General features: G+C 43.1%; 1 protein-coding gene across 1 annotated transcript in view; it reads left to right on the forward strand.

The window, feature by feature from the left end:
- LOC134303127 (NACHT, LRR and PYD domains-containing protein 3-like) overlaps positions 1–20780 on the forward strand; it is a 50419-nt gene that overhangs the window by 21286 nt on the left and 8353 nt on the right. Inside the window, exons 8-11 of the mRNA XM_062988438.1 lie at positions 1073–1246; positions 2861–3034; positions 4937–5110; positions 5361–5537. Of these exons, the coding sequence (XP_062844508.1) occupies positions 1073–1246; positions 2861–3034; positions 4937–5110; positions 5361–5537 (699 nt within the window). The remainder of the gene's footprint in view (positions 1–1072; positions 1247–2860; positions 3035–4936; positions 5111–5360; positions 5538–20780) is intronic.

Here is a 20780-nt window from a genome sequence, read left to right on the forward strand (position 1 = left end):
GCATCCTACTCTTCTTGAAGGGCGGCCCTCAGGTCATTGAGGTTCTGGGGTACAGAGTTACAAGCCTCTACACGGTGACTCAGCTGATCCCAGAGGTTTTCTATGGGATTCAGGTCTGGAGAAAGTGCAGGCCACTCCATTTGAGGTTTCCCAGTCTCCAGCAGCCGTAATGATGCCACCTCGATGAGCTGGAGCATTGTGGTCCATGAAGATGAAATTAGGCCTGTGTGGTTCATGTAGAGGCACAATGACTGGATTAATGATGTTATTTAAGTAGTATGGGCTTGTCACAAAGTGTAGGGCAGTTCTGTATTGACTAGACACACCCGCCCTCACTGTAACACCACCACCACCAAAGGCTCGTCTGGTGACAGTAGTTGCTGATGCATAGCTCTCTCCTTGACGTCTCCAACATCGTTGGCGGCCATCATTTCATCATCAGTGAACAGCACTGAGGCCAACTGGTCCCTCGTCCAGCGTAAATGCTTCCGTAAATGACGCCTGTGCCTGGTGGTGTGGTCAGGTACCCTTGCAGGTCGTCTATCAAAACAGACCACGCTGATGTAAACGGTTTCGAATGGTCTGACGTGACACTTGGGTGCCTCTCACCTCCCTTAAATGTGCCTGTAGTCGTGTGGCATTCATCATCTTCTTCTTCATACTGGTCAGGACCATGGTGGATCCAGTGCTACTCTAAAACACTTCCATGGAAGTAGGAACACACCCTGGTGTCACACACACACACACACACACACTCACACACACACACACACACACACACACTCACACACACACACACTCACACACACACACACACACACACACACAGTCACTCTCATCTATGTTTCAGGATGGAGACAGAAATACATTTATCATTTATAATCAGCGGGTAACATTGTATTAATTCTCAGTCGCTACATGGCTATAGTTAGCACTTGGACTGTGTAGAAATGTGAAGCTCCGCCCCTTTGTAAATCAGTACAGTTGAGCAGTCCTGCTATTGGTTGATTTATCAGTTTAACTGCTTTCACTTTTATCTACAATGTCGTCTGATCTGATTATTTCTCTCCAGGTTGGCTGGTTGTTCTCTAACAGAGGAAAGTTGTGAAGTTCTGTCCTCAGTTCTCAGTTTAAACTCCTCCAGTCTGAAACATCTGAACCTGAGTAACAATAAACTGAAGGATTCAGGAGTGAAGCTGCTCTCTGCTGGACTGGAGAATCCACACTGTACACTGGAGATACTGGGGTAAGATCTTCACTTTCACACTGTAGATACAGAAGATCTTTGTAGACTGAAGACTGATGTTAAGTGCAGTTGGGCAGCAGGTTTCTGTGAGGTGAAACTCGTTCACCTGACTTACTGTTAGAATTAACATACATATTAAACATTAGTATTTGATATCTATTGTACACTTGATGAATTGGTCGGCCATGTTGGAAAAAGTGTTTACATTAAAAATTTATGTTACATCATCATAAATGTTAAATGTGTCCGACTTCAGCTTCTGACTACACAGTAGTGATGGGAATTCCGGCTCTTTTTAGAGAGCCGGCTCTTTCAGCTCCCAATGGCTCCTTAGATTTTTTACCAAATTACATGTAAAATTAATTAATAATGTAAAAACATTGTATTAAATGTTTATTATTTAAATGGATTTATTTATATACTCAACATGGAACAGAGTGCTACAACAATAAATTATAAAATACAAAAACAAAGACCCATCTCAATTAGACAAAACACATCACATGTATAAGATGTGGGTAGACTGAACACTTGGTCTCCCACCAGTTCAGTGGGTCTGCACTTCTTTGTAAAAGTGGTTCCTCATGTCCAAACTTTACTATGTCTCCTCTCACTCATTTTCCTCACCTTTCCAGCGTGTAATGTCTGCCTACGTAAAGCGCAATGTAAAACTTCATCAAGTTCTCAAGTGTGCATGCTGTCTGTGCACGCCACTACGCATCTTGACAAATCACGTGCGGCTTTAACAGGAAAAAAAACCGAAAAAAAAAAACCGGATCCCGTCGTTCACTCTAAAGAGCCGACTCTTAGAGCCGGATCGTTCGCGACCGACCCATCACTACTACACAGGGGGATCATGTGGTGCCTTTTGGTGAGGAATGATCTTTTCCCTTAAGACCCCCCACACCACCTGAAAGCAGAGAGTGTCTTCTTTCCTGTACACACACACACACACACACACTTACTCACACTCTTTTTAGATACAATAACTCACACCAGGAGCCACTTAGAGAAGCTAAATTACCCTCGGTGTGTTTTTGTGTTCAGAAAAAAAAGCAGAAAAAAAAACTGAAATGCAGAAATAAGATGAAAATGCAGGGAACCATTGGGAGAACATACAAAACTCTTCACAGACAAAAATCTAAAATGATAACTGAAGCTAGGAGCTCAGGAGCTGTGTTACAGTCAGTACTCGCTCTACCAGCTGCTCCACCCACCGTCCTGGTATATCTGGAGTTTGAACAGCACTATGAAAACTCCTGTGTGATTATAAAGCAGCTTCCATTGGTTGGTGTTTGGGAGGGTTTTTGGTTTGGAATGTGGAGATGTTTTAGTGGGATTGTTGCTAAATGATCTACCAGCTAACAAAGATCTACTGAAGATTCAGCATTTCAACTCTGAAAGCCTTTAAAATGTGGAATCCACTTTAAGTCTGAAATCACATTTTACACTCATGTTGGAAGGATTACTGATTCAGCATCATCAATTCAGCTGCTTTCACTTTCATCTGCAATGCAGTCTGGGTAATATTATCAGATCTGCTACTTAGATTCCACCTACTGCTGCAGGGTGACATCTTTCATTTCTCTGATTGATCTGATTATTTCTCTCCAGGTTGTGGAATTGTTCTCTAACAGAGGAAAGTTGTGAAGTTCTGTCCTCAGTTCTCAGTTTAAACTCCTCCAGTCTGAAACATCTGTTCCTGAATCACAATAAACTGAAGGATTCAGGAGTGAAGCTGCTCTCTGCTGGACTGGAGAATCCACACTGTAAACTGGAGATACTGGAGTAAGATCTTCACTTTCACACTGTAGATACAGAAGATCTGTTTTACTCTGAAGCATCATTTTATTAAAAGCTAAACGTTGGTAGATGGTTTGTTTGGGACTCTTTGGAGTCTTCATACATCATCACATCCTATCATGATTGTTTCTTTACTGTAGCTCACTAACTTACCTGAGATTAGATCCTAAACTAGCAGCACCTGAGTTTCTGGTGCTGAACCTGCTTTAGGAATTTATCATGGATGAAGAAAAATGTGATTCAGCTTTTAAACAAAGTCCTAACTGCTATTTTTATCTTCTCAGTGTTCTTCTATACAGGAATATAATTACTTTGTGAGGATTAGCTTTTTATTTTATGACATTTACAGATGCAACAGCAACGTTCTTTAGCTACAAGCTAGTAACCTGTTTATATTCATCTGTGATCAATTCCACAGCAGCGTGAGCACCAGAAAACATCTACTGCTGATCCAGGATCCTGAGTCAGAGATTTAAACCAGAAATCATCAGTTCTTGTGGTTCAGTTAGCAACTTAGCTCTGACTTAGCATGTCAGCTCTGACTTAGCATGTTAGCTCTGACTTAGCATGTTAGCTCTGTCTTAGCATGTTAGCTCTGACTTAGCATGTTAGCTCTGAAAAGCTGGCAGTTTAATGCTCTGAAATTAATTTGTGGAACTAAATCAGGTTCTTCATGAACACAAAGTTCTTTACATCATGATTCATTTACTCAGTTACATTAACCAGTTGGGTGGGTAGCACTGTCGCCTCACAGCAAGAAGGTCCAGGGTTCGATCCCCAGGTGGGGCAGTCCGGGTCCTTTCTGTGTGGAGTTTGCATGTTCTCCCCGTGTCTGTGTGGGTTTCCTCCGGGAGCTCTGGTTTCCTCCCACAGTCCAAAAACATGGAAGGGAGGTAAAGTGGAGACACTAAATTGTCCTTAACTGTGTTTGACATTGACCTTGTGAACTGATGAATCTTGTGTAACTAGTTTATCTTCATCAATGTGTTCATACATTCACCAGAACGACCGTTCCTGTCATGAAAGTAACCAAAGTGTGTAAAACATGACGTTAAAAATCCTAATAAAAAAACACTAACCAGTTCATCCTGGTCGGGGGTGTAGTGGATAAAAAGAGGCACCAGTTGGAGAGACACCCTGGACAGATGCTGCTTTTAAATGCACGTCGGGCAGAAGGTTTCCCTGAGATCAAACTCGTTTACCTGAATCGGTCGTGTTCATGTGGTTTGTGTGGGAAGATAAAAAATATGGAGGCTGTCAAGCTTATATATTTATTTTATTGTGTTAATTGTAGATGTTTAAAAGTGTTACAGTTAAAATTAACACACGAATTGAACATTATTATTTGATTTCCACCCTTAATGAATTGTTCAGCCATAATGGAAAACGAGTTTACATCAAAACTCAGTGTTCACATCACAATGATAACTGAAGCTAGGAGCTCAGGAGCTGTGTTACAGTCAGTACTCGCTCTACCAGCTGCTCCACCCACCGTCCTGGTATATCTGGAGTTTGAGCACCACTATGAAAACTCCTGTGATTATAAAGCAGCTTCCATTGGTTGGTGTTTGGGAGGGTTTTTGGTTTTGAATGTGGAGATGTTTTAGTGTGATTGTTGCTAAATGATCTACCAGCTAACAAAGATCTACTGAAGATTCAGCATTTCAACTCTGAAAGCCTTTAAAATGTGGAATCCACTTTAAGTCTGAAATCACATTTTACACTCATGTTGGAAGGATTACTGATTCAGCATCATCAATTCAGCTGCTTTCACTTTCATCTGCAATGCAGTCTGGGTAATATTATCAGATCTGCTACTTAGATTCCACCTACTGCTGCAGGGTGACGTCTTTCATTTCTCTGATTGATCTGATTATTTCTCTCCAGGTTGTGTCTATGTTCTCTAACAGAGGAAAGTTGTGAAGTGCTGTCCTCAGTTCTCAGTTTAAACTCCTCCAGTCTGAAACATCTGATCCTGAGTAACAATAAACTGAAGGATTCAGGAGTGAAGCTGCTCTCTGCTGGACTGAAGAATCCACACTGTACACTGGAGATACTGAGGTGAGATCTTCACTTTCACACTGTAGATACAGAAGATCATTCCTACAGAAACTGTTGATGATGTGTGTAGGAGTTTGATATTTTACTCGTGTTTCCATACACAATAACACAATAAGTGATAAAACGCTTCATCACTTCATGATTAAGATGATTCCTCAGTGATGTTGTCTGGTTGTGGATCTGAATGGAGATGGAGGAGGAGGTGGGAGAAGATGATGTAGGATTTTTATTAAATGATTTTCTTCTGCAGGTTAAATTACTGCAGTATTACAGATGAAGGTTTTACTGCTCTGGCTTCAGCTCTGAAATCAAATCCATCATCACGTCTGAGAGAACTGAATCTGACCAACAATCATCCAGGAGAATCAGGAGTAAAACTGCTCAAAGATCTACAGGTGGATCCACAATGTAACCTGAAGGAGCTACAGTGAGTTGAATCATGTAAAATGTTCTATCATTGTTCCAGCTGGTGTGTGTGTGTGTGCTTGTCACACTGCTAGCCTTGGTGTGCTCATGTGTGCCACGCCCCTCTTCTTTGTGTGCACACTCACTCCCCTGCCATGCCTCACAGGTGATTGGCTCCCTGAGCTAATCAGCCCCAGCTGCTCCTCATCAAGGAGCATTTATAAGGAGAGCTGGGGCAATGGGCAGGTTGGAGATTATTGAGTGTAACTCTGTCTGTTAGCTCCTGGTAACTCTGTCTGTTAGCTCCTGGTAACTCTGTCTGTTAGCTCCTGGTAACTCTGTCTGTTAGCTCCTGGTAACTCTGTCTGTTAGCTCCTGGTAACTCTGTCTGTTAGCTCCTGGTAACTCTGTCTGTTAGCTCCTGGTAACTCTGTCTGTTAGCTCCTGGTAACTCTGTCTGTTAGCTCCTGGTATCTCTGTCTGTTTGCTCCTAAGTAACTCTGTCTGTTAGCTCCTGGTAACTCTGTCTGTTTGTTTGCTCCTAGTAACTCTGTCTGTTAGCTCCTGGTATCTCTGTATGTTTGCTCCTGGTAACTCTGTCTGTTAGCTCCTGGTATCTCTGTCTGTTTGCCCCTGGTAACTCTGTTTTACCTTCCTCCTAGCTCCTGTCGGTCAGTTTAGCCTGTTCCTGTGATGTTAGCCTGTTTAGTCTGTTCATGCCTTGTTTAGTCTGTTTAGTTCTTGTTTAGTTCTGTTCATTCCATGTTTCATCTGTTTAGTTCTTGTCTAGTCTGTTTAGTCCAGTTTAGTCTGTTTTGTCCTGTCCAGTCCTGTCTAGTCCCTGTTTAGCTTAGTTTAGGGTTTAGGTTTGTGTTTCATGTTTAGTTTAGCCCAGTTAGCCTGTTTAGCCCCGTTAGCCTGTTTAGCCCCGTATGTTTGTTTGTATTCCTTTGTATTATCTTTAATTATTAATAAATCCTTGCTGTTCTTCACATCTCTGCATTTGTGTCCGCCCCTCCTGTCAGTCTAGCCCACATAACCGTTACAGAATAATCTCCCTAAGCAAGGACACAGCGAGATGTTCATTGTTCATGTCTTCCCGGAGTTTAACTCCATGAGGTTCCCTCAGACCTTCCCGTTAAGTAGGCCAGCTCCGTATGATGGAAGCGACTCAGGCGTCGAAGGCTTCCTTCTGCAGAGCCAGCTCTACCTGCAGAACCTTTTGGACCCCCAGCCAGCTGAAACCGATAAAATTCGGTTTATGATGTCTAGGCTGAGGGGTCCCGCTCGTGACTGGGCCAGGAAGCTGTGGTCTGACCGGGGAGTTGTGCTGAACTCGGCAAAGGTGTTTGAGGGCCTCATGCGAGATCAATTTTCTAGGACTCAGGTTCGGGTGACTCCTTTGCCAGGTCCGTCTGTTTCCGTGACTCGTAGTCAGCCCAAGTCTTTTGTTAGGAAAGTTGATGATGGTATCCTGCCAGTTTGGGTGGCTTTACGTTCTCCAGTGTTTTCGCAAGTGACTTCGGACACCTCTCCAGGGTCCTCACAGCTGAGTGCTGTTTCTCCAGTGTTTTCGCAAGTGACCTCGGACGCCTCTCCAGGGTCCTCACAGCTGAGTGCTGTTTCTCCAGTGTTTTCGCAAGTGACTTCGGACGCCTCTCCAGGGTCCTCACTGTTCTTTCAAGGAATTTCTCAAGGATTTTTGCAGCTGACTTCGGACGCCTCTCCAGGGTCCTCGCAGCTCAGTGACGTTTCTCCAGTGTTCTCCCAAGTGACTTCGGACGCCTCTCCAGGGTCCTCACAGCTGAGTGATGTTTCTCTAGTGTTTTCGCAGCTGGTTTCGGACGCCTCTCCAGGGTCCTCACAGCTGAATGACATTTCTCCAGTGTTTTCCCAAGTGACTTCGGACGCCTCTCCAGGGTCCTCACAGCTGAGTGATGTTTCTATAGTGTTTTCGCAGCTAACCCCGGACGCCTCTCCAGGGTCCTCACAGCTGAGTGACGTTTCTCTAGTGTTTTCGCAGCTGACTTCGGACGCCTCTCCAGGGTCCTCGCAGCTGAATGACGTTTCTCCAGTGTTTTCGCAGCTGACTTCGGACGCCTCTCCAGGGTCCTCGCAGCTGTATGATGTTTCTCCAGTATTTTCGCAGCTGATTTCGGACGCCTCTCCAGGGTCCTCGCAGCTGAATGACGTTTCTCCAGTGTTTTCTCAAGTGACTTCGGACGCTTCTCAAGGATCCACGCAGCTGACTCCGGATGCCTTTTCTCAAGGGTCAACGCAGCTGACTCCCGAAGCCTCTTCGCCAGGCTCACCGCAGCTGGCTCCCGAAGCCTCTTCGCCAGGCCCAACGCAGCTGGCTCCCGAAGCCTCTTCGCCAGGCTCACCGCAGCTGACTCCTGAAGCCTCTTCGCCAGGCTCACCGCAGCTGACTCCCGAAGCCTCTTCGCCAGGCTCACCGCAGCTGACTCCCGAAGCCTCTTCGCCAGGCTCACCGCAGCTGACTCCCGAAGCCTCTTCGCCAGGCTCACCGCAGCTGACTCCCGAAGCCTCTTCGCCAGGCTCACCGCAGCTGACTCCCGAAGCCTCTTCGCCAGGCTCACCGCAGCTGACTCCCGAAGCCTCTTCGCCAGGCTCACCGCAGCTGACTCCCGAAGCCTCTTCGCCAGGCTCACCGCAGTTGATTTCTGTTCCTGAGTTGGCGCATCCCGATGGCGCTCCTGTTCCTGAGTTGGCGCATCCCGATGGCGCTCCTGTTCCTGAGTTGGCGCATCCCGATGGCGCTCCTGTTCCCGAGTTGGCGCATCCCGATGGCGCTCCTGTTCCCGAGTTGGCGCATCCCGATGGCGCTCCTGTTCCCGAGTTGGCGCAGCCCGATGGCGCTCCTGTTCCCGAGTTGGCGCAGCCCGATGCCGCTTCTGTTCCTGAGTTGGTGTCCTCCGACGGCACTTCTGTTCCTGAGTTGGTGTCCTCCGACGGCACTTCTGTTCCTGAGTTGGTGTCCTCCGACGGCACTTCTGTTCCTGAGTTGGTGTCCTCCGACGGCACTTCTGTTCCTGAGTTGGCGCCCCCTGATGGCGCTCCTGTTCCAGAGTTGGTGTCCTCCGACGGCACTCCTGTTCCTGAGTTGGCGCCCCCTGATGGCGCTCCTGTTCCAGAGTTTGTGTCCTTCGAAGGTGCTTCTGTTTCCTCATCGGCACCCACCGACGGCGCTCCTGTTTCCGAGATGACGCCCCCAGATGGCGTTTCTGTTTCCGTGTTGGCGCCCCCCGATGGTGCTTCTGTTCCCACATTGGCGCCCCCCGACGGCGCTTTTGAACTCTCGTCGGCGCTCCCCGACTGCGCCTCTGGATTTCTGTCGGCAGCCTGCGTCCCACCATTTTTATCACGCCTGCCTGAGGACATTTTTAATGACTTCAAATTTACCCCGCAGGGCCCAGGACCTCCTTGTTTTTGTTTTTTTTAGGCACTCCAGGTGTAGTGCCTTTGGGAGGGGCATCTGTCACACTGCTAGCCTCGGTGTGCTCATGTGTGCCACGCCCCTCTTCTCTGTGTGCACACTCACTCCCCTGCCATGCCTCACAGGTGATTGGCTCCCTGAGCTAATCAGCCCCAGCTGCTCCTCATCAAGGAGCATTTATAAGGAGAGCTGGGGCAATGGGCAGGTTGGAGATTATTGAGTGTAACTCTGTCTGTTAGCTCCTAGTAACTCTGTCTGTTAGCTCCTGGTATCTCTGTCTGTTTGCTCCTAAGTAACTCTGTCTGTTAGCTCCTGGTAACTCTGTATGTTTGCCCCTGGTATCTCTGTCTGTTTGCTCCTAAGTAACTCTGTCTGTTAGCTCCTGGTAACTCTGTATGTTTGCTCCTAGTAACTCTGTCTGTTAGCTCCTGGTATCTCTGTCTGTTTACTTTCTGACAGAACTGGAAACAGGATCAGAGTTTGGGCGGATGTTGGTTTTAGTGCAGCATTCACATTTAGACAAATTGTGTGAATTTAATACGATTGCATTTCTGTCCTTTAGTGGTAACGCATTCAGTTTAATCTTATTATTCACACAGAACAAAAATATAATTTTGATTACTGTATAAATCTGTCTGTAACTGTTTAAACAAAAACACACGTGAGAAGTGACGAGAAGTTTAATGATACCACGTCCAAAAATGCACGTCAACAAGTAGCGAGTGATCAAAATTTGTGTGCTGATGTGCAGCGTAAAATCAAAGAGAAAAAAATAAATGAATCTGAGTGAATTTGGCAACACGAATAGCATGAATTGTTCTCTCACACCGTATCCTGCATTCTCATTGGCTGTTCAACATGTCACTCATTCCCAGTCGCACATCTCAGATCAGACGTGCTAGAAAACTCGATCCGGTCGGCGAGCCGCTCAGATAGTTCACACTTAGCGATTGAGAGCTGAGTTTTGATCACCGAGTGAACGCCGAGTTGCTCCCGAGCCGCAAAATCTAGCGCCGACCAGTCGCCGAGCAAAAATCAGGGCAAAAATTATGTAGTGTAAACTAGGCATAATGCAGCAATGTGCACTAGGCACACGGTATCGGATGTTTAGTATCGGAACCTCGTTTGCGAGTACGAGTACAAGTTAATGAGAGCGGTATCGGGCGAATACCCGATACCAGTATCTGTACTCATGCATCTCTAGTTTTAGGTCATTCTCTCTACACAATAAGACAAGAGGCATTTGATCAGTATTGGACCTAACATGAGCAGGTAAATTTGCCACAGAAAGATAGACTGCAACAACTTTGTGTTTTTTCTTAGCAGAGCCGAGGGGATTTACAATTTCAAAAGCATCCTGGTACAGGATTAGCTTCAGGCATCCTGGATTTTCAATGAAAAACTGGTTGGACCTAAAGATTTGCCCATCACTTATGTCAGAAAAAATTATCTGAACCTGTTTCACAAGAATCTTGTGAAACAGAATACTTCCATAAATCTGATTCTAATAAGTTAATTAATGTTTGTATCACAGGTATGTAGTAAGCAAACCTTTGTGTCATGTTTTCATCCCTTCCTAACATTACTTTTTTAGGCTCTATGTATTTGAACATCTTTTTGAATGAGCTCTTCAATATGTTGTTCTTACAGACAGAGAACAGATCTGAATCCGTCACACAATCACAGATTTTAGTAATAGCATCATCTGTTAGACACAAGTCATTTTTTAAAAGTGAACATAGTTTACTTAAAGTGTAATCCTGTCCCAACTCATGCACATTTTGCATCTCTTCGACAATTATCTGTGTTGTTGAAGCTGGAAGAAGGAGTTGCCCTTGCAATTTTAAGTAAAATAAACATATATTTCTAAAAAATGTCTCATTAAAATTATGTGGCAAATCAGTGATTGTATTTGGAGTTGCATCATTTAAGCTCTGGGAAGCATCGTCACATGTGATGGCAGCAGAAGACTGAGGAATAGATTCCCTGTACATGTCACTTATACTATCCACTGAACACGCTCTATGTTTCCTGGACATGTGAGCAGTAAATGTTGATTTCACAGTGAACGTATAATTGCAACCGGTTACTGAACATGTGACTGGTCGCCCCTCTACTATATGCTCTTTTAAGTGGGATATAAGTTATTTCACTGTGTGAAACTGGCGCGTACACAGCAAAATAGCACATCTAAAATCTGTAACGACGGCTCTAGTAGTAACAAATGGTGCAGGCACATTGTGAACCCGATAAAAATGAGCTTTAAAAGCTGAGTAAGTACAAAATGTCCGCCTGCAATCAGCGCCAACACATTTGAAAAAACAACTGGGTTCGTTCCTATGAACTTTACAATGCAGTACATAACCCCTTAATGTCTCTAATGTTTTGCCACAAGAACGACAGGTAATCATTTTAGCAAACTAACAAAACCACCCGTGTTTAAAGTGTTTATCCTCCTCGGGTAAGCCTGCAAAAACTGTGATCCACAACAGCATATAAAAACGAGTTCAACATTAAACCCACCAGACTAATTAACCTTTATGATATTTTTATGACTGTAAACATATACCCTCACTCTCTGGTACATCTGAATCTGGTACATAACTGTATTTCAAATACACAAAATGTATTTCAAATTTGATAAAAACTAATTGTTAACTTACCAGTGCTGGAGATTGCAGTTTACACACAGGCCTGTAAGGTGGAAGATTGGGCGTGAAGCCACGAACTCATCTTCGAGGCGGGAAACTGTTCGCACGATAATATAAAAGTGATTTGACGAGGCAACGTTCATCTCGTTCAAAAAATGAAACACAAGCATTTATTTTGGAGGGAATGTAGAATTTATACTGAAAAATAATTACTGTTGCATTTAAAATAACTCTAAGTAACTATACATTATGAATTTGGCAGTCATGTATTGGGAAAAAACCCCAGAAAAATTTAATTTTATCTGTTACAGTTGCTCAACAATTAAACATTTTCAAAATAAAGAACTGTCTATTAAACAGCTGATTATTTGGAAGACAAAGACAAAATTCCTGCAATTTAATCATAGTTTGTGTAAATAGCCTCAAATTAAAATGTGAAACATAGAAAAACAAATCCAATGTGCTGTGATGGGCAGGCATTCAGAATATATTATGAAATAATATAATTAATCATTTCTAGACACTTCTAGACAAAAACATTATTTTAACATCATGTTGTAATTTTAGCTGAATCATAATGCTTGTTGAATTACAGTTTTTCTATGTTTAAACTACAGTAATATATAAATTTAACAAATAAATTAGATTTTTTTAACATATTCTTAATTTAAATTTAACAGTCTAGTTTGGTTCAGTACATTTCTTATATATTACACTTTTTTGATGTCATGATTTTACATCACTTTACTGTTAATTTCACGAACATTTTTTACAGTGTACACAATAAAAACTTAGTATAAAAACTTTTTTTAAATATAAACTTAAACTATAAAAACTTTTATATACAATGAGTAAAAATAGAAATAAAAGTAAACTAGTAAAAAAGGCACATAGCAGCAGTTGTTTAAGCTGCAGAAAAATTGTGCAGTGTTTAAGAATATAGCAGCATTTTAAGTTATTTTAAGTTGTTTAAGTTGTTTTAAGGTGCAAATATGCATAGCAGCAGTCATTGGATATACAGTTGTGCATTGTATTATGAGGTTTAATGTTCATGAGGTAGGTTGTGTGTGTGATAGTCCATGTTTATTCACAAGCCTGACTGCCTGTGGGTAGAAACTGTTGGTCAGTTTTGTTGTTCTGGCCTTAATGCTGCTAAAGCGTTTGCCTGATGGCAGAAAAGTGAAGAGGTAGTTTTGGGGGTGTGTGCTGTCCTTAATGATGTTGTGGGCTCTCCTGACCACCATTGTATGATAAATGTCCTGTAGTGCAGGGTAGGACGTTCCAGAAATTCTCTGTGCAGTTTTTATTACACACTGGAGTTCCTTCCTGTCCTCTCAAGTACAGTTACTGTACCAGACTGTGATGGAGCTGGTAAGGACACTCTCCACCATACATCTGTAGAAGTTGCTGAGAATTTTGGTTGACATGCCAAATTTTCTCAGTCTTCTTAGGAAGTACAGTCTCTGTTAGGACTTCTTAATGATATGGCGTGTGTTGCAGGACCAGGTGAGATCCTCACTGATGTGCACACCCAGGAGTTTTTCACCTTCTCCACCACTGTTCCACCTATATACAGCGGTGTATGATGTTCTCCTCTCCTTCTGGGGTCCACAATCAGTTCCTTTGTCTTGTTTATATTTAATAAAAGGTTGTTTTTCTGACACCAGTCCACAAGATCTGCTACCTCCCTCCTGTACGCTGTCTCCCCCTTCCCCCCCCCCCCAGTAATAAGGCCAATGACGGTGGTGTCATCAGCAAATTTAATAATACTGGTGATGTTATAAAAGGCCACACAGTCATGTGTGAAGAGCGAGTACAGGGCTGAGGGCTCAGCACGCAGCCTTGAGGTGTCCCAATGTTTATGGTCTTTGTGCTGGATGTTCGAGTGCCAATCCTGACTGACTGAGATCGGTCAGATAGAAAATCTAGTATCCAGTTACAGAGGGTCGGTGTCAGTCCGAGGGTGTGGAGCTTTTCGGTGAGCCTGTGTGGTATGACTGTGTTGAACGCTGAGCTGTAGTCGATAAACAGCATTCTTACATACGTGTTCTTGCCTTCCAGGTGTGAAAGGGCTGTGTGCATGGCTGTGCAGATTGCATCATCAGTGGATCTGTTTTGACGATATGCAAACTGTAGGGGATCCAGTGTGTGTGTAATAGCTTTTTGGATATGAGTCATGACTATCCTTTCAAAGCACTTTATTACGATAGGTGTGAGCGCAATGGGACGATTGTCATTCAAACAGGTTATTGTGTTTGTCTTTGGGAGTGGAACAATGGTGGTGGTCTTAAAGCAGGAAGGAACAGAGGCTTGCATAAGAGACAGGTTGAATATGTCTGCAAACACATCCGCCAACTCTGATGAACAAACTTGTAGCGCACGTCCGGGAATGCTGTCTGGACCAGTCGCCTTCCTTGGGTTTATTCTCAGAAGCGCCCTGCGCACCTCCATCACAGACACAATGAGTGAAGTGTCCTGTGTGCTCTCTGTGGCTGGAACCTCTTTCAGTGGTTCGATGGTGAGGGCCTCAAAGCGCGCATAGAACTCATTCAGCTCTTCTGTTAGTGATGGATTGCTGGTTGTAATGTCCATGTTCCTCTGCTGGTAATCTGTGATGTGTTGCAAACCTTGCCACATGCGCCGGGAGTCCGTATTGATGTAATATCCCTCCAGCTTCAGTGTGTACTGTCTCTTGGCCCCTTTGCAGGTCATATTGAACTTCCGTTCACTCGAACAGCTGGCGCGTGTAGCTGCCGCTGCTCCTCGGTTATTTATTTATTTTTACTATTATTTTATGATTTCTGTTCTTTTATGAGCTTGTGATTTCTGAGATCTTGCTAATGCCACAGCTTGGACTCCAACCCAGTCCTTTACCAGAACGACTAAACTCTGTGTATTCAGTGTGTTTTGACTGGATTACCTGTTTGTGAATCGCTCTGCTCTCAGACGCTACCTGCTGCTTCCTAACTCTACTTTGTCACCATGTGGAATAATGACTTAATTGTAAGGTTTGTCCTTGTTTGGGCTTTATTGTCCATAGTTTTTCAACCATTGGCAACCTTACACCAGTACTCGGCTGCTGAACTTCTCAAACTCTGGTTCCACCTGCCTAGGGTTGCCAACTTTCAGAACTGGAAATAAGGAACACCCTGGGCTGGCGGAAGGCATAGGGTGGGGGGTGGGATTCCAGCTTCTGGGGGCTAGGCGGTTAGGGTACCACCTATAAAAATATAACACCATCATAGGAACATTATTAAAATGTTTAATCTAAGCAGTTTAACATTTATTATTTTTGATTCTTTATAATAATAAATCAGAACCATATTTTAGGTAAAACAACATGCATGTAACTTTTTTTCTCAATAGTAAAAACAACATTTCATAATCCATCTTTACACTGACATGCAGCCCTGGTTCTGGACTGCGTTGCTTAGGGGGGCAGTAAAAAAAATGGGGGAGGGTTGGGGCAATGCCCACCCTAGCGCCCCCATAGCGCCGGCCCTGCTTGTGTTACTTTAGTTTCCCCAAAATAAAAAGTCCTGACACCATTGTTTATGAACAAGATAGTCAAATGGCTTTGTCATGTTTTCATTATGACAGTTCACTCTGTTTCCCAATGCAAAAAAAGTCAGATCATGGTGACACTACCTGAAAATGCTCAAAACAGCACTGTACACTATTAGCACACCCATTTGAAATCTACAGTTAGGTTACACATTACTGTATTTAGTGAGGTAAATGAGTACAAGACACTCAATACGTATGTGTTACATTTTTACTGCATATGCTCTTTGCAATTCTAATTTGATAACAGCATTGTGCTAAAGCAAAGTACAAACTTATTTACAACAAACATAAGACACACCCTTTAGGTAGAGCTGTGCACAACTGTAAACAATATTGCAGTACATACTGGAACTGAACTGGAACATACAACATACTGATTTTGACAACTAGTTCAACATTTGTGTATGTAATGATTTAAGCAATGAAATGAGGACTATTAGCTTAATAGTGAATGACTGTTCAGCATTTATACGTATAGTTCATTTTGACTGACATGACATAAGCAAATGATAATGTTATAAAACAGCAGAGAATTGTATGAAAGCAATTGATGCATGTCCAAAAGCATTTTCAGTTTGTTGGGAGGAATGAGAAACTGCTACTATGATGTGCACAAATGACTAAATCTTGTGGAGGTTGAACTAACAGTTATGAGAATTTTAATTCTGATCAGAGAAATGCACCAAAGCAATTGAGAAAAACTGTAATGGGTCAAGGGTTTAAAATTACAATGGGGGCTATGATACTCCTTAAGAGGTACAGTACTAAGGTAGCCTGTAAGCATTTGCATTTGAATAATAATAATAATAACAATAACAATAACAATAATAATAATAATAATAATAATAACTATATTTTGTTGTTTTGCTTACAAGAAAATATGCTGCATTACTAATCTATACCACTACTACTCAGTAATAATAATAATAATAATAGCATGTGCATTAAATCAGCCACATAACGAACACCAGTGTGTTTGATTGCTGTTTATTGGAATATTTAACTAATTACACTGGAGTGAAGTCGGTTCAGCCGAATCATCTGAGTCCGCGGTGTTTCGGTGAGTCGGTTCACTCATCTCGTGTACTTAGCAGCCAGTCAGAGGACTTATAGGATCCGGGTTAATTGAGATTTCGGACTCAGTACAAAGATTCGAATCATTAACCCGGGTGATTCAGGAACCGCCCAACTCTAGTATTGAACAGTGTAATCTGCAGCATTTCTCTCCCATTGATAAAAATACGGAACAAAACGCGTCCCGTATCAGTTCAATACGGAACGCAGCTTTTAGTTTCCAAAACTTTAGTCTGACTCGACTACCATAAACACCATCTGGTCTAAAACTCGTTGTTCTCGGAGAAATTCTGGCAGGAAAGTGGACTGTGCTGTCGTCGTCAGGATAGCCAGGTCGGCTAACATCATTGCATCCTCGGACCGTTGTGTAGTTAATGTCGGGCTTTTCAACACTCGGTCTCTCACGGGTAAAAGCCTTCTTCTCCGGGACATCCTCCTCGACCATAAGTTTGTTTTTCTTTGTCTTACAGAGACAATCCGGTGACTTCACCTAGCTGAACGAGCTAACGCCGGCTGGGTTTGTTTACATCTGTCAGCCGCGTGTCACTGGTCGTGGAGGAGGTCTCGCGATACTTTACCGTGAGCAGTTGAAAGCCTCCACTCTCACTCCACCTGTCTACCATACATTTGAAGTAGTAGCCATACAGTTATATGGACCAAAACCTACTGTTTTGGCTACTATTTCTCGTTCTCCCAAGCCCAATAAGGATTTTATAAATGACTTTTCAGCATTTCTCACATTCCTCTGTTCATATTTCCCTAACAACATTGTGCTTGGTGATTTTAACATACATATGGACACTGTTAATCACACCACTACTAAGGATTTTATATCTTGCTTGGACAGTTTTGGATTACAACAACATATCAACTTTCCAACACACTCTAAAGGACATACCCTGGATTTAGTCTGCTGTTCTGGTATAACTCCCCACAACTGTACTGCCACTGATCTTCCTGTTTCTGATCACTTTTTAATATCATTTATTATCAATATGACTTTATCTAAAAGTAGACCACCACGTGACATTACATATCGTAATATTAAAAATATTAATCTAACTTCTCTTTTATCAGGTATTGACAGTCTTCTTAACCTTAGTCTTCCAGCCACTACTGATGATTTGGTTTATCACTATAACACTGGACTTCATTCTCTACTGGACTCACTTGCTCCATTAAAAACCCGGACTGTTTCTTTCACCCATTCAGCTCCTTGGTTTTTACCCCCATCTTGATCCTCTCCCAACACCCCTGGTCAAAGCATGTTTACCCGCTATATTGCCTCTGATAAGTGACATTATTCACTCCTCCCTTACCTCTGGATTTGTCCCTTTGTCATTAAAGTCTGCTGCAGTCACCCCTATTTTAAAGAAACCCGGTCAAGATCCTAACAACTTCAAAAACCTTCGTCCCATCTCTAACTTGCCGTTTCTTTCAAAAATCCTTGAGAAGACAGTTGCTTTTCAGGTACACTCCCCTCCAAAAGTTTTGGAACAGTGAGGCCAATCCCTTTATTTTTGCTGTAGACTGAAAACATTTGGGTTTGACATTAAAAGATGAATATGAGACAAAAGATCAACATTTCAGCTTTTATTTCCAGGTGTTTACATCTGCATCTGATACACATTTCAGAAGATAGCACCTTTTGTCTGAACCCACCCATTTTTCTTGTGAGCAAAAGTATTGGAACAGATCAACACAGAGACACAAAAATCCCACCCACACCCCCTACCACACACACCCCCACCCACTACCACCCGCACTCACTACCAACCACACTCACTACCACACACACCCACCCAATACCACACACACGGGTGCTAATCCGGATTGTATCCAAAAAACATAAAACCACGGCTGCCCAAATCACGGCAGAATTAAATGTGCACCTCAACTCTCCTGTTTCCACCAGAACTGTCCGTCGGGAGCTCCACAGGGTCAATATACACGGCCGGGCTGCTGTAGCCAAACCTTTGGTCACTCGTGCCGATGCCAAACGTCGGTTTCTATGGTGCAAGGAGCGCAAATCTTGGGCTGTGGACAATGTGAAACATGTATTGTTCTCTGATGAGTCCACCTTTACTGTTTTCCCCACATCCGGGAGAGTTACGGTGTGGAGAAGCCCCAAAGAAGCGTACCACCCAGACTGTTGCATGCCCAGAGTGAAGCATGGGGGTGGATCAGTGATGGTTTGGGCTGCCATATCATGGCATTCCCTTGGCCCAATACTTGTGCTAGATGGGCGCGTCACTGCCAAGGACTACCGAACCATTCTGGAGGACCATGTGCATCCAATGGCGGTGCCGTGTATCAGGATGACAATGCACCAATACACACAGCAAGACTGGTGAAAGATTGGTTTGATGAACATGAAAGTGAAGTTGAACATCTCCCATGGCCTGCACAGTCACCAGATCTAAATATTATTGAGCCACTTTGGGGTGTTTTGGAGAAGCGAGTCAGGAAACGTTTTCCTCCACCAGCATCACGTAGTGACCTGGCCACTATCCTGCAAGAAGAATGGCTTAAAATCCCTCTGACCACTGTGCAGGACTTGTATATGTCATTTCCAAGACGAATTGACGCTGTATTGGCCGCAAAAGGAGGCCCTACACCATACTAATAAATTATTGTGGTCTAAAACCAGGTGTTTCAGTTATTTTGTCCAAGCCCTGTATAGGTCTAGTAACATTAAGCAGGTTACACAGATTCCCAAAATGATATTTCATTGTCTTTTAGTTATTTTTATATTTTACCTAACGAAAACATTGCTGTTTTTTTTTTTTTTTTTTACTTTTGTTATTGTGGCACTTTACCGCTAGCATTAGCGACTTGCTACTGTAGAGGGTCGGCTCACCTAGTCGGTGTCTGGTGGGGATGCTACAGGTCTTTTGCTGTGCGGTGGTGGAGGTGTGGGAATAAAAGCACACGACAGGGTAGAGTCACTTTAACTGTTTAGTCAGGACTTCAATGAGCGTTACAGCACTTTACACCGCCCAGCTCCAGAACCCGAACTACAATGCTGGGATCATGAGGCGAGTCTCATATACACAACTAACTGCAGAACATCTGAACACACATGTATAAACCTAGTGCTGCATTCTGATTGGCTGAGCTGAATGTCACTCATGTACTAGCTCTAACGTTCACGTTGCTTAACTGAAACCACCAATCAGAATTACAGCAGCTCGTTTATCTGGCCAATCAACAGTCAGAAATATGAATAACGTGTAAATGATTTACAAAATCATTGGTTTGTAAGCTTCCCTATTCTTATTAACCAAAATAACAAACAAAATAAATAAAAAATAAAACAGCCAATCCGGGGCCCTCAATTATTCGGGGCACCTGGGCTGAAGCCCAGGTAAGCCAGTGCATTAAATCGCCCCTGCTCATCGTATATTTACAAGTTTTTAACCTAGGTGTTATTTATCCACTTCTTAGGGCATACGGGTGTTAGATAATCTATAGTACTTTCTACACTTATCACACTACATCAGTTTCCTCACCCTGCATCATCTTCTTTTCTTCAGGACCTGGTGAAACACTGGTGGACACTACCACCACTACAGGTATTTTAGAGTAAGATAATGATACAATACAAAATAAAGCCATCTATTCCATTATTTTGCATGAGTTCCTAATAAAATCTTCTTCTTTTACTAAAGCACCTGATAAAACACTGATACTGGTGGACACTACCACAACTACAGGTATTTTAGCACTGTGGGTAGCACTGTCGCCTCACAGCAAGAAGGTCCCGGGTTCGATCTCCAGTTGGGGCGGTCAACTCATCTTCCTCTCTAACCTTTTTTTTCTGTCTAAAGTTCTTGAATGAACTGTTGCCAGTCAGTTACAAAAGTACTTAGAAACTTGCCAGTCCGGCTTCTGTCCATTCCACAGTACTGAAACAGCTTTCATTAAGGTCATTAATGATGGCCACAGATGCTGGTGCTAGACCTGAGTGCAGCCTTCGACACAGTGTGTCATTCCATTTTTCTATTAAGGCTGCATGAGCTGTGCATCAATGACATCGCCCTGGTCTGGTTTGCATCATACCTAACTAACAGAAAGCAGTTCTACTGTCACCCTCTCTGGTCAATACCTCCTCTATCTCTGCTGTCTCTCAAGTGGTTCCTCAAGGATCCGTCCTAGGACCTCTCTTGTTCATTGTTTATATCCTTCCTCTTGGACACCGATCAGCCATAACATTAAAACCACCTCCTTGTTTCTACACTCACTGTCCATTTTATCAGCTCCACTTACCATATAGGAGCGCTTTGTAGCTCTACAATTACACTGTAAAATAATTTATCAGCTTCAGCTCAAAAACTTAAGTTAAAAAGCTGCCTTAAAGTTTCAAGTAGAATCAAATTATAATTACTATTTACTTCAACTCATTACTTTAAGTCTAGTTTTGCTTTGGATTCCGGTCTTCAGGTTAATATGACTATGTAATGCTTGTTGTTTCAACTTAGAAATGCAAGTTTAAAATACAGATGACAAAACATTA

The sequence above is a fragment of the Trichomycterus rosablanca genome, chromosome 2 (assembly GCF_030014385.1).
Source record: "Trichomycterus rosablanca isolate fTriRos1 chromosome 2, fTriRos1.hap1, whole genome shotgun sequence".
Lineage (NCBI taxonomy): Eukaryota > Metazoa > Chordata > Actinopteri > Siluriformes > Trichomycteridae > Trichomycterus > Trichomycterus rosablanca.